Source organism: Hyla sarda, chromosome 7 (genome assembly GCF_029499605.1).
Source record: "Hyla sarda isolate aHylSar1 chromosome 7, aHylSar1.hap1, whole genome shotgun sequence".
Taxonomy (NCBI): domain Eukaryota; kingdom Metazoa; phylum Chordata; class Amphibia; order Anura; family Hylidae; genus Hyla; species Hyla sarda.
In genome coordinates, this window is record NC_079195.1 from 24,210,944 (window position 1) to 24,225,334 (window position 14,391).

Here is a 14,391-nt window from a genome sequence, read left to right on the forward strand (position 1 = left end):
ATTTGGGACACTGTGTGTACTGTATAGGACCCTGAAGAAGCTCCTGTTCTCTACATAAACCATTGTTTCCCAACCAGGGTGCCTCCAGCTGTTGCAAAACTACAACTCCCTGCATGCCCAGACAGCCAAAGGCTGTCCGGGCATGCTGGGAGTTGTAGTTTGGCAACAGCTGGAGGCACCCTGGTTTGGAAACACTGACATAGACAGTGATTTACAGCTCCCAGCAGATATTTCTTACTTTTATATATAAGGATTTGCTTTATCTGTATTAGTTATCTACTTATTTTTCTTTTCCTATTTTTGGATGACATTTTGGTGGCTTCAGAACCAATTACCAGGTTTCCATAGAGTTCTGGTCTCAACATACAATGGTTTCAACATACAATGGTCGTCCTGGAACCAATTAATATTGTAACTTGAGGTTCCACTGTATATCTATATATATATCTATATAATTATTATTATTTTTTTTAATAGATATACCAAAACAAGTCAGAAGATGCTACAATTCTGTACACAAAGTAGAGTAAAAATAAGTCTTATAAATCAAATGCATGGTAATTCTTGTTATCTTAAAAGGGTACTCTGGCCCTAATACATCTTATCCCCTACCCAAAGGATAGGGGATAAGATGTCTGATCGCGGGGGTCCTGCCACTGGAGACCCCTGCAATCTATAAAAAAAAAAAGAAGGTTGCAGCAGCACTCTTGGTAAAAAAAAATGGAGGCTCTTAGCGCACTTTTTGATCAAAATGTGTCCCCCCCCATCCACCACGCTAAAGTGGCCGTCATGCCCCCTCCCATAGACTTGAATCGAAGGGGCGGAGCGTGACGTCACACGGGGCGGAGTCATGAGGTCACTATTCTCCAGCCCCGTGGTCGTCATGCTGCACGATCGGAGCCTCCAGCGCTGTGGAGAGCTCACAAAGGTGGGTACACAATGACAGATTGCAGGGGTCCCCAGCGGTGGGACCCCCGCGATCAGACATCTTATCCCCCCCTATCGGAATCCAGGTAGAAAAAACAGACATGGCCACACATCCACAATTTAGTATTTTGATCTAATTGCTTCTCAGCATCATTTAAAAAAACTAACAGGTTGTTCGTATACATTTTGATCAAAAGGTACAAGCCCACTCGCCACGTCAAGGCCACCTATTAAAAATGGGTCCCTAACGTCCCTTTGGATAGGGGATAAGATTTATTAGGGTCAGAGTACCCCCTTTAACACACCAAATCCCAACGGGTTTCCCCCCACCATATAATAAGGGTTTCATCAGGGGACATAAAGAAGATCATATTTCAGAGATAACATAAAACAAACACAGATAAGATGGCATAATAAAGCATTCTGTCATACACCATGCATAAAGGCAGTAAATACCACGGTAACTTGCTCGGATATCCTTTGACTATAGCAGCAGGAGCGTAGTGATGGGTGACAACAATATGCATCGCCAGTACAACGTCCGAACACATTGCCACTCCCAAGGCGGGAGCATACATACCATACATACAGGCATCCCATCTAAGGGTCCCCTTGAGGAGCTCCTTTCTTCTTCTTTTGTATCAGTGTCAAGAACTTGTGTTCTCCTCCTCAGAGTAGAGGTATCTATACACATAAGATAGCTGTCCGCCAAAATATTATTTCCCCATATGCATAAACTATGAGATAGCTCCTCCAAACTCTTCTGGCAGCGGCTTATCTTTCTAAGAGACCATGGAGTTGAAATTCAACATCCTTTTCTTCCTGAACATCATCTTTTGGGGGGAAAATTTGGAACGACCTGCTGAAATTGGTGAATGTCTAATGTGGGCCCATAAAGGGGTACTCTGCTGGAATTTTTTTTTCAAAATCAACTGGTGCCAGAAAGTTAAACAGATTTTTTAATTACTTCCATTAAAAAATCTTAACCCTTCCAGTACTGTACTTATCAGCTGCTATATGCTCCAGAGGAAGTTCATTTCTTTTTTAATTTCCTTTCTGTCTGACCACAATGCTCTCTGCTGACACCATGACGCCATGTCACGAACTGTCCAGAGTAAAAGCAAATCCCCATAGCAAACCTATCCTGCTTTGGACAGTTCCTGTCAGCAGAGAGCACTGTGGTCAGAAAGAAAGGAAATTCAAAAAGAAAAGAACTTCCTGTGGAGCATACAGCAGCTGATAAGTCCTGGAGGAATTAAAGGGGTTATCCAGGAAAAACCTTTTTTTTTAATTTATATATCAACTGGCTCCAGAAAGTTAAACAGATTTGTAAATTACTTCTATTAAAAAATCTTAATCCTTTCAGTACTTATGAGCTTCTGAAGTTAAGGTTGTTCTTTTCTGTCTAAGTGCTCTCTGTTGACAACTGTCCAGTTTAGAAGAGGTTTGCTATGGGGATTTGCTTCTAAACTGGGCGGTTCCCGAGACACGTGTCATCAGAGAGCACTTAGATAGAAAAGTAACGATGCTCCCCTTTTTGGCACCAGTTGATTTTTGAGTACCCTCTTAAAGGGGTATTCCGCCCCTGGCATCTTATCCCCTATCCAAAGGATAGGAGATAAGATGTTAGATCGCCGCGGTCCCGCTGCTGGGGACCCCGGGGATCGCTGCTGCAGCACCGCGCTATCATTACTGCGCAGAGCGAGTTCGTTCTGTGCGTAATGACGGGCGATACAGGGGCCGGAGCAGCGTGACGTAATGGCTCCGCCCCTCGTGACATCACGGCCCGTCCCCTTAATGCAAGTCTATGGCAGGGGGCGTGACGACCGCCACGTCCCCTTCCCATAGACTTGTATTGACGGGGGCGGGCCGTGACGTCACGAGGGCCGTGAGTAATGATGGCGGGGTGCTGCAGCAGCGATCCCCGGGGTCCCCAGCAGCGGGACCCCGGCGATCTGACATCTTATCCCCTATCCTTTGGATAGGGGATAAGATGTCTAGGGGCGGAATACCCCTTTAAACTGTATTGGCCAAGGGTCATGGAATCGCTTACAAACAGCAGAGCCGTCTGTCCTGGGTGACACCATAATGGGGGACCCAAGTCTAAATTTGGCTATGGAGCCCCCTGTTTTGTTTGTTTGCCAATGTCATGCCTAAGACCCCCATACACACTGGAGAAAATTTGGCCAAATCTGGAAATCTTGGGGGGACGGGCCGACTGTCTAGTCCCTAGGTTTCCATACTGTGGAGCTCCAGATGTTGCAAAACTACAACTCCCAGCATGCCCGGACAGCCGTTGGCTGTCCAGGCATGCTGGGAGTTGTAGTTTTTCAACATCTGAAGGTCCACATTTTGGAGGAAAGAACGATGTCCTACTACTTGATCCTTTTGTCCTCTGGTAGGTAAGCTGCCCCATGAGGAGCCTGGCAGCGGCTTCCAGCTCCTCTTTCAATTGAGAACACATGTATGCTCAACTGAGCTGAGTGTTCGTCGTGATTTTCGATGGGTCAAGTGGCCACACGTTCGTCTGACAGCTACGGCCTTCTCGATTTTAGAAATTAATTAGAGATGAGCGAACTTACAGTAAATTCGATTCGTCACGAACTTCTCGGCTCGGCAGTTGCTGACTTTTCCTGCGTAAATTAGTTCAGCTTTCAGGTGCTCCCGTGGGCTGGAAAAGGTGGATACAGTCCTAGGAGACTCTTTCCTAGGACTGTATCCACCTTTTCCAGCCCACCGGAGCACCTGAAAGCTGAACTAATTTATGCAGGAAAAGTCATCAACTGCCGAGCCGAGAAGTTCGTGACGAATCGAATTTACTGTTAAGTTCGCTCATCTCTAAAATGAATGTATTGTACAATGGGGGGAGATTTATCAAAACCTGTCCAGAGGAAAAGTTGCTGAGTTGCCCATAGCAACCAATCAGATCGCTTCTTTCATTTTTGAAAAGGCCTCTGGAAAATGAAAGCAGCGATCTGATTGGTTGCTATGGGCAACTCAGCAACTTTTCCTCTGGACAGGTTTTGATAAATCTCCCCTTGGATCTTTGGAAAAGGTGACAATCCATATAGGAGATGCAATGGTGGCCATATCTGTTGTCACTCACACTTTTCAGAAACAGATAAAACATTTTGTCAACAAAAGTGACCAGTTGCCCATAGCAACCAATCAGATCGCTGCTTTCATTTTTCAGAGGCCTTTTTTTTTTTTCTCTTTAAAAATGAAAGAAGCAATCTGACTGGTTGCTATGGGCAACTGGTCATTTTTTCCCCCCTCTGCACAGGTTTTCATAAAACTCCCCCTATGTGTGTAATATTTTTTTTTTTTTCTTTTGGGGGGGGGGGGGGGGGTTGAAAATGCTTTTTTTTAATTTTTTTTAGGGCTTTTTATTTATTTTTTAATTTTTTCTAATTATTATTTTTTTTTTACTCTGCGTAACTTCCTCATTCCGTATGTGTAAAATATGAATTGCGCTCATTGCTTTGTACTGTTATGTGACACCATTTCATTACAAGGCTTTTCTGTCAACACTAAACACAGTAGTGTTGTGTTTTTATAAGATTTTTTTTTTTTTTTTTTTTTATATTGTAAAAAGCCCCTGGAGTTAGCAAAACCCCCCAGAATTTCTCACTTTCTAGATAAATTCTTGTCATACCTACAGCGGGGTGGGGCAGGGCACCTGGGACTATTCACAATTACAACGCCTTACAGGTAGATAAACACCAGCAACTAAATATTGTTACAAGAAAGCAAATAACATTTCCCGTGTAAATAGAAAAAAGAAAAAAAAATTCCATTCACCCGGTAGCATTTCTTTCTGGGACCGCTGGGTCGCAGCCAATATGGCAGACCTTACATTCGGCTTCCCCTGTCTGCACTATACAAGTGATAACTTCCCTATGTGACTAGGTGTGTTAAAGGGGAAAGAGAACCAGAGCTAATTTTTTCCACAAAACAGCACCACCCCATGTCCTCAGGTTGTGTGTGGTATTACAACTTGTCCCCAATAACGTCAACGGGACTGAGCTGCACACAAAGCCGGAGCTGCTTTAAAACCTATCCCCATGTCTGATCGCAGGGGGTCTGACCGCGAAGACCACCCGTGATCTTCATAAGGGGGCCACGGCCTTCCCCTGCATGGAGCGTTGGGGTTGGCACACGCTCTATGCGCTGCCTCTGGGAGTAATGGAGATACCCAAGTTCATGGTTGTTTATCTCCGGGGCTCATATAGACAGTGGCTGAAGCGTATGCCGACCCCACTGCTCCATGCACATGGAGAGCCGGTGCCCCCTACTGGAGATCGGTAAGACCCCAGTGATCAGACACTTATCCCCTCTCCTTAAAGTGTACCTGTCGTCAACAAAAACTTTTCATGTAATGTAGATAATACCATTATATGTATATTCGGAATATACATTGGTTAAAAAAATTTTGTATATTTTTGACCTTGCAGCTATTGCCTGTGTGTCTCTATGAGGAGACCAAATACAGGAAGTGAGGGTGGACAAGCAGGGCTCTGTGCACTAAGAAAAAGCAGGACAGTGTGCACTGAGGCTTTATAACATGCCCCCGGCTCTTACATCAGGATGATTGACCAGCCAGGAGTCTGCACAGAGCCCTGCTTGTCCCGCCCTCACTTCCTGTATTTGGTCTCCTCATAGAGACACACAGGGACAGCATTTTTTCATCCAAAAATATACACAATTTTTAACCAATGTATATTACAAATATACATATAATGGTATTATCTATATTATATAAAAAGTTTTTTTGTTCACGACTGGTACACTTTAAAGGGGTACTCCGCCCCTAGACATCTTATCCCCTATCCAAAGGATAGGGGATGGTTGATCGCTGGGGTTCCACCCCTGGGCCGTCACGCCCCCTCCCATAGACATGAATGGAGGGGGTGTAGCGTGACGTCACATCCCCAGTCCCGGAAACCCGGAGGTTTGCGAAACTGGAGATTCAGCATGCGGGTGCTGCAGGGAGATTGCGGGGGGTCACAGCAGCGGGGCCCCCACGATCGGACATCTTATCCCCCTATCGTTTAGGACAGTGATCTCCAACCTGCGGACCTCCAGATGTTGCAAAACTACAACTCCCAGCATGCCCGGACAGCCGTTGGCTGTCCGGGCATGCTGGGAGTTGTAGTTTTGCAACATCTGGAGGTCCGCAGATTGAAGACCACTGCTTTAGGAGATAAAATGTTTTTTAGCCCGGAATACCCCTTGAAACCCACAAAGAAAACTACACAACACTCTTAGTAAGTCAGGGCCAATATCTCAATAGGGCTCTTTTATGAATCTATAGCAGCGTTTCCCAACCAGGGAGCCTCCAGCTGTTGCAAAACTACCATTCCCAGTATTCCCAGACAGCCTACCAAAAAATAAAAAATAAATAAAACTTGTCGAGTATGTATAATACACAGTTAGGGGTTTCTTTTGCAGTATACATGGCTTGACTTTATGTGGGAATTACTATGAAGGAGATTTATCAAAAGCTGTGCAGAGGAAGAGTGGTGCAGTTGCCCATAGCAACCAATCAGATCGCTTCTTTCATTTTTAAAGAGGCCTGGGAAAAAGGAAAGCCGCAATCTGATTGGTTGCTATGGGCAACTGCACCACTCTTCCTCTAGACAGGTTTGGATAAATCTCCCCCTATATGTCCCCTTCTGAATTAGGCTGGGTTCACACTACGTTTTTCAACTACGGTTCCCGCAAACGTTTTCTATAAAAAAAAACACATATGGGAAAAAAACGGATGGAACAGTATGGGAAAAAGTAAACCGTATGCGTTTTTAAACAGTATTCTGTTTTTAAAAGTGCATACAGTTCCGTCAGTTTTTATAGAAAAAAAACCCATACGTTTTTGAAAATGTTGTCCATTTTTAATGGGAGGGGTCTTGGGTGGGGACTTAAGGATTCAAATGCGCATGTGCAAAGTAAAAACGTATACGTTTTTCCCGTATGGAACCGTATACATGTGCGTTTCCCATTGACGTCCATGTTAAAAAAAAAACGTATGTGGTTGCAGTCCGGTTTTTAAACCGGAGTCAAAACCGTGGTTGACCACGATTTTGTGTCCGGTTTAAAAACCGTACTGTAACCGCATATGTTTTTTTTAACATGGACGTCAATGGGAAACGCACATGTATACGGTTCCATACGGGAAACCATATACGGTTTTTACTTTGCACATGCGCATTTGCATCCTAAAGTCCCCACCCAAGACCCCTCCCATTAAAAATGGACAAAATTATCAAAAACGTATGTTTTTTTTTTTTTTTTTATATAAAAACGGACGGAACTGTATGCACTTTTAAAAACAGTATACTGTTTAAAAACGCATACGGTTTACTTTTTCCCATACGGTTCCATCCATTTTTTTGACATACGGTTTTCTTTAGAAAAATGGATTAAAAATTGTATGGCAAAAACGTGATGTGAACCCAGCCTTAAACGTTTCCTCCATGTTGACATCCGGTTGCACTCGTAAATACGGGTCCTGTGTTTGCGGACTCTGACATCATTACTGTAGTCAGGGGCTGGGGGAGCTGTCGAATCCGATAATTAAGATTCATTACCGCATACAAGACGCTTGAGAGACAATTAAAAGGACCATTAAACTGGAAACTCAGGCCAATTTTTCCAATTCTTTGCGCATAGTGAGTGAAACGGCAGCCAGGGTCAGGGACCCATGTCTCAAAGTAGGTGTGGGCCCTATTTGTGGCGTTCCTTGTGGGTATGCCGTAAATATCTGGGTTTACAAGTAGTATTTGGTTCTTATTTTGCTTAGTATTTTTTGGTCAAAACTGGGAGATGGGTGCAAATTAGGGATAGACCGATTATCGGTGTGGCCGATAATCAAGATTTTGGGCATTATCGGTATCGGCAATTACCTTGCCGATAAGCCGATAATGCCCCACCCCCCGCACAGCGGGGGGATAAATAGCCGATAACTTATACCGGAATAGCGGTATAAGTTATCGGCTATCGGCCCTAACCTCCACCGATTATCGGTATCGGCCCTAAAAAAACGATATCGGTCGATCCCTAGTGCAAATCATACTATTCTAGTTTTTCAGTGTTGTTTCCTCTCCTGTTTTGGGGACAAAATTAAAGTGCTGACCAAAATACTGCACCATTTCTTAGAACTGAAAAACAGCCATTTTATAGCTGAGTTCTATTAAAGGGGCACTCCCCTGGAAAACATTTTTTTTTTTAAATCAGCTGTTGCCAGAAAGTTAAAGAGGCTTTGTAAATTACTTCTATTTAAAAATCTTAATCTTTCCAGTACTTGTCAGCTGCTGTATGCTCCACAGGAAGTTCTTTTCTTTTTGAATTTCCTATTTTTTTGTCTGACCACAGTGCTCTCTGCTGACACCTCTGTCCATTTTAGATACTGTCAGGAGCAGGATAGGTTTGCTATGGGGATTTTCTCCTACTATGGACAGATCCTAAAATGGACACAGGTGTCAGCAGAGAGCACTGTGGTCAGAAAGAAAGGAAATTCAAAAAGAAAATATCTTCCTGTGGAGCATACAGCAGCTAAGTACTGGAAGAGTTAAGATTTTTTTGGCAACAGTTGATTAACAAAAAATGTTTTCCAAGGGAGTACCCCTTTAAACTCACTAGTAAAACAGCCCTTTGTTCTGTACATTTTACAGCCTTAGTCTGTGTTCTCACTGTTGAAAACAGCTGAAAAAAAAGAATCAACGCCAAAAAAAGTTAACAAAAAAAAAACCTTAAACTGTGCGGGAATATAGCCTCATGCAAAAAAAAAAAGGCTAATCTATGACGAAAAAGCAGAGTGGGAAGATAGGGGAGATTTATCAAAACCTGTGAAGAGGAAGAGTGGTGCAGAGGCCTGTAAAAAAGGAGGGAAGCTATCTAATCGGTTGCTATGGGAAACTGCTCCACTCTCCCTCTACACAGGTTCTGATAAATCGATAAATCTTCCGCCATAGAGCCTCAGTCTGTTTTTTTCGAGGCACTTGTGCGACAACCAATATGGCCACCACAGCAGCTTCTTATCTTTTATTTTCAAGGTTAGCGATGGACACTGTGATCGCTCATTGGTGATTTCTTGGTAGTAGAAATGATCAGTGTTGCTTCAGCCTCTTAGTGCATGAGATTTGTCACCATTGGCCTCCCTTAAATGTCATGTATCTCTCTTCAGAATTCATCCTGCCACCTCCTCCACCCAATGATGACTCTGTCATGAGCCCCACCATGTCTTTCCCACCTCCTCCACCCTCTTTTGGGGATGACATCCTTGGCTCCCCCACCTCCAGCTTCCCTCCACCTCCACCACCTGAATTTGCCGAGCCGTTTCCACCTCCTATTGAAGAGTCCTTCCCTTCACCACCTCCCTTTGAGGATTCCATCCAGGTAAAAATACACTTGCCTTCCAAAATATGTCTTCTTTAAATCTTGGAGTGAAGACTTTTCATAAAACGTCTTTTAGAATTTCATGTAATTTGGGTTTTATTCAGTGTTTAAATTTGCTTAAAGGGGTATTCTGGCAAAGACCTCTTATCCCAAGGATAGGGAGTAAGATGTCTGATCAAGGGGGGGGGGGGGGCCCCGCCGGGACTCCCTGTGATCTCCGTGCAGCACCCACATTCTATGTCGGGCTGCGTCTCTAGTCTCGGAAAGCTCTGTGACGTGATGTCATGCCACACCCCCTCCATTCATGTCACCCCCTCCATTCGTCACACCCCCTCCCATAGACATGAATGGAGGTGGCGTGGCGTGATGTCTCAGAGGTGGGGGGGGGGGGGGCATGGCGTGACATCACGTCTCCAGTCCCGGAAACACAGATCTTTCCAAGACTGGAGACACAACCCTTGCATAGAATGCGGGTGCTACACGAAGATCATGAGGGGGTCCCAGTGGTAGGACCCAATCAGACATCTTATCCCCTATCCTTTGGATAGAGGATAAGATGTCTTTGGCCGGAATATCCCTTTAAATAGGTTTGTTTCACATAAGATAGACATTATGAAATGTATTGTTCACACAAGGAATGTTTTATTGATATGTAAAAAAACAAAAAAAAAATCAAAATAGAACGAGTTTTTCTTGTTATGATGTGTCTTGAGGTTGGTGTAGACTCTGGGTTGACCATATGAATAATGTTTCTCCAGAATCTTGTGTTTAGATCTTCATACTTATTATCATGTTCATTGATCCTTGCTTGTCTCCATCCATCTTGTTGCTGGTCGTTCTCCTCTTCCTCCATTTCTTTTTGATCATAATGGTGTTTTCCAATGAGTTGGGTCTTATAGTGATATATCCAGAAGAAGAACAACTCCGGTGGTCGTTTGACGTCATGTAGAAGGATTTACTTGTTTTATTTTTACTACCATCCACTGTGACCTTCACCAACCCCAGCAGCAAAAGCCAACGGCGAAGTTCAGTGGCATCGGTCAATACTTCTCTCTTGGTGCTTCTATTGTCTAGATGGTGGAGGTCTTCATTGAGGAACACCCCTGCTTTCTTCAGTCTTCGTGTAATATAAAATAAATGAAGGGCATGTAACCCAAATGGGACACCCGGAACTACTTGTTCCCAAATAAACATGTGGTAAAATGGTGGTAAATTTCGGAATACTACACTATACTAATACTATATCATACAATATGATACCCAGCACCGCTCTGATCATGACAAATATTTATAGCTATAGGTAATCTAGACAAATACAGGATCCTTTCTCTAAAGCGGCAATCCTTGGTCTAGATTACATTTTACTGTGTGGAAAACTATTTTTCTCCAGTTTTTAGTGGTCATCCATCCTAAAATGGGATCACTTTATATAATGGTATCCCCCAAATGTTTTTTGTCATTTAGAGGACATATAATAATAATAATCAGTAATAATCAATAATGATAATAATATTAATAATAATAGTGAGAAATACTAAAATGTAAAACAAAAAACAAAATTAAGATTCCTAATAATCTAGAACCCCTATAGTCAACCCCCCCCCCCCCTCCTGACAATCAGTGTTTAAAGTTGTAGCCCCATTGAGATTCTCCAAACTAGGTCATGTTATAAACCACAATAAACAGGGAACAATGTTAAATATGAAGGCCAAAACACCTCTGGTATACCTTGTAAGTAAAGACCTCACTTAAAATGTATTTGCATTATGTGAGCCGACACAGGCTCTTACCTCTTTGCCTATCTGCAGTACATTACGATTATAGTCTTATTCAACTTTTTGCCTTTTCACAGGTTACACCACCACCACCACCACCACCACCTCCACAAGTTCCTCCCGTGTCTACACCAAAACCTCCTGCCCCATCTTCCTTTTCTTCTAAGCCAACTGTGCCTTCAGTATTGGCCCCAAAAACCCCACCAACCACATTTACCCCTAAGTCTGTTGCCCCTCCTTCAGTCAGCCCTAAACCTAACAATCCTATCCCAGTTGCTCCCAAACCTGCAGCTCCAGTGGCTGTGTCACCTAAACCTCCTATTGCATTTATTCCAAAGGTTTCTGCCCCCTACAATTATTCCCCCTCACAGCCTTCTTCTAACCCACCATCTACTGCTTCCTTTACCCCTAAGCCGGTGAGTGCACCCACCTTCTCCCCAAAACCTGCTCCACCTCACACATTCACCCCCAAACCTTCTGCCCCACACACGTTTACCCCCAAACAAATAGAACCGACACCAGAACCTTCACGTCCACAGCAGAAGTTTCCCATATCTCAGCCCAGCCCCACCAGAGTTGAACCTCCTGCTCCTTCCGCACCTTCGTCTACACGTCCATCTGGATTTAGCTTTGCACAGCAACGTGAAAAGCCTCAAGTGCTTGAAAAAGCTAGGCCTGAGCATGAAGGGCCACAGAAAGAGAATGGAAGAATTCTTGTTCCCCAGGCTGAGATCAACAGGAATTCGGGGACACAGGTGGAGAACTTTAGGAACCATCAGGGAATAAAATCCAATGGAGCACCATCAGAAAACTATCAGTCTTTGAAACCTCAATCGGATGCAATGCAGAGAAAATCTCCTCAACCCAACTTGCAAAGACCTCCCGAGCCTGTAAGTGTTATTTCATATTAGTGTTGGGTTCTTCTTGGTGTTGGGTTTTCTTCATGGACTAACCTGTTCACAAATGCAGCAGAGGCCAGTCTGTTATTTGGTGAGATTTGTCTATGGTGCTTTAGGGAACGCTATGACCGATCCTGATGCGTACACCATGCAGAAAAGCATATGACAAATTCAGCTCTGCTACTTGTTTACTTATGTAGGACTATAGATCATATGTAGCGTTGTGATTGCCAATGGACCTGATTGTGTCAGCAGATTCTATAAAGAGCACCCGACCCCCCCCCCCCCCCAAAAAAAAAAAAAAAAAAATATATATATATATATATATATATATATATATATATCCTGTGCCTGTAATTCCTTGATTCCTCTTGTATGACGTCTTTCTTTAGCCTTTTCTGTGGTTTGTATGCTATATCTGTTTTTGGGAAACTAGGTGACCAATGGGGTCTCCTTTACATTGTCCTCATAGATTGCCATGCAGTGATAGGGCAGCAGGTGGTGATTTATTTAGTTCTTGCCATTTTTTTTTTTTTTCGGTCTGCTCCATCTAACTTCAAGCAATATGGCTTGTAGAGGCTTCTTCACTTCAGGAGACAATATATTGGCAAATAAAGACACCAACAAAAAGCCTGAACTTCTTTTAAGATGGCAGGCGCCTAAAACCCAACAAGCTTCAGGCACTGTTATGGTTACAATTGCTGTTTTTCCATATTGGATTCCACTTTTTGATACTGTTATGTTGGCATGGAGGCGTGTGTAGGACATTGTCTGGCATTGTTAGATTTGGTACTGTAACTCGGAACATGGTGAAAAATATGTTGAAGTGCACTTGGACCATCAAGCTATTTTTCATTATAGAATTTTATGGAAGGGAGAATTTGGTATGATGCTATAAATATTCAGCATGACAACACCTTTGGTAATGGTGGCTCTATTGGTGGTGGTTTAGCTTTGTCTGAAACGGCTATAGCTAATAAACGACTGGAAAATATTTTTCACAGTTGGACAGAAGAGGACTTTTCAAGGACTTATAGTTACAGGGAAATTTTGATCTGCTCATTTACAGCAATGACTGTCAATCTGAGCTTTGACGCAGCCAGAGGCACGGGGAGTGGAATGGGTAATGAGGCTTGGCACTATGATGTCATGATTGTGTTGCATGGCTGGATACAATTTAGGGATGAAAAGAAGAGTATTTGATGCATGGGCGTTGTTTTTCTAAGCCGAGGCTGACAGAGCAGAGTTTGCTATTGTGACCTTGCAATTTAAAGAAAGTGCTAACCTCTGTTATACAGCTTTCTCCTGGCGTGCTGCAGGCTCCTTTTTTATATGCAGCCATCATTATGCTTTAGCAGCCTGACTGTTGCTTTTTCACATGAGGCCATGTGTCTTCAAAATGGTGGATGGATAAGTTGTCATCACTGGACTCCTCTTGCTTGTTCCAACATTGCTGCTTATCCTCCACCCTTTGATAAAACTGCTTGTAGGAAAGGGTTAGAGTGGCTAGTCGTGTACGTTATTGGGTTTTTGAACGTTGGCAACTACAAGAACAAGATGCACGAGGGCTCTGCTTCTGCCCCACAATCTACATGTCGTCACCCTTGTGGATTCTCCTTTTGAATACTTTCCCTTCCACACTCTTCCCCCTGTGATACACTACAGCCAATGTGACTCATGAACTACAAAGAGTATCACAGTCAGCTATGTCCACTTTGTTATGGCTTAAGGCTCTGAGGTTTGGATATATCCAAAAGCTATGGCGGCACCTTCTGGAGACCCATTGTGACCCTTCGAAACTAAAGACTATGTCCACTTACCAGCCACAGACCCATACAGAGTTGGACTCTTGTATCACCAATGTCTTAGTGTACCAGCCCATCATAAATGACTCCATATCCCCTCATTAACCCTTACTTGCATCCCCTCATGCCTCCATTGTTTTGTTGCCACATCAGTTCTCAAAATGTTGAGTTGGATTGTGACCAATTGCTGGTATACTGAGCCAACCCATCTAATGTTTTTTTTTAGTATTTTAGTCATATACATTAGATAGCTGTTGGTCAAATGTTTGTATACACATGCTTGCTTGGCCAAGCATGTGTATTTATTTAGATAGGAAAACACTTAGCTTGACTTATCTCCTTTGGGTATAAAGGATCAGACATGATGAAATACATTTTTATGTTGGGCTTCCCCCATACACATTAGAACCCAACATAAATGTGTACTGGTGACTCATATTTGACATAGCATGCATCAGTGGTCAGAAAATGGATTGTTGGCCCTAAACATTGTTGCTCCATTTAGATGACCCTGAATGTTCATGGCCTTCTTATCCAAAGGGTTCCACATTCATTGTGGTACATTTGTAGATCATCAATGCTAAGGTGGCC

The 14,391-nt window shown here is 43.3% G+C and overlaps 1 protein-coding gene across 7 annotated transcripts in view; it reads left to right on the forward strand.

Annotated features, from left to right (window-relative positions):
- The window catches only part of ZYX (zyxin), a 270,649-nt gene that overhangs the window by 238,760 nt on the left and 17,498 nt on the right, over nt 1-14,391 (forward strand). For all 7 annotated transcript variants that reach the window (XM_056529087.1, XM_056529085.1, XM_056529090.1 and 4 more), the window contains exons 3-4: nt 9,110-9,321; nt 11,174-11,986. In XM_056529087.1, coding sequence (XP_056385062.1) covers nt 9,110-9,321; nt 11,174-11,986 — 1,025 coding nt within the window. The remainder of the gene's footprint in view (nt 1-9,109; nt 9,322-11,173; nt 11,987-14,391) is intronic.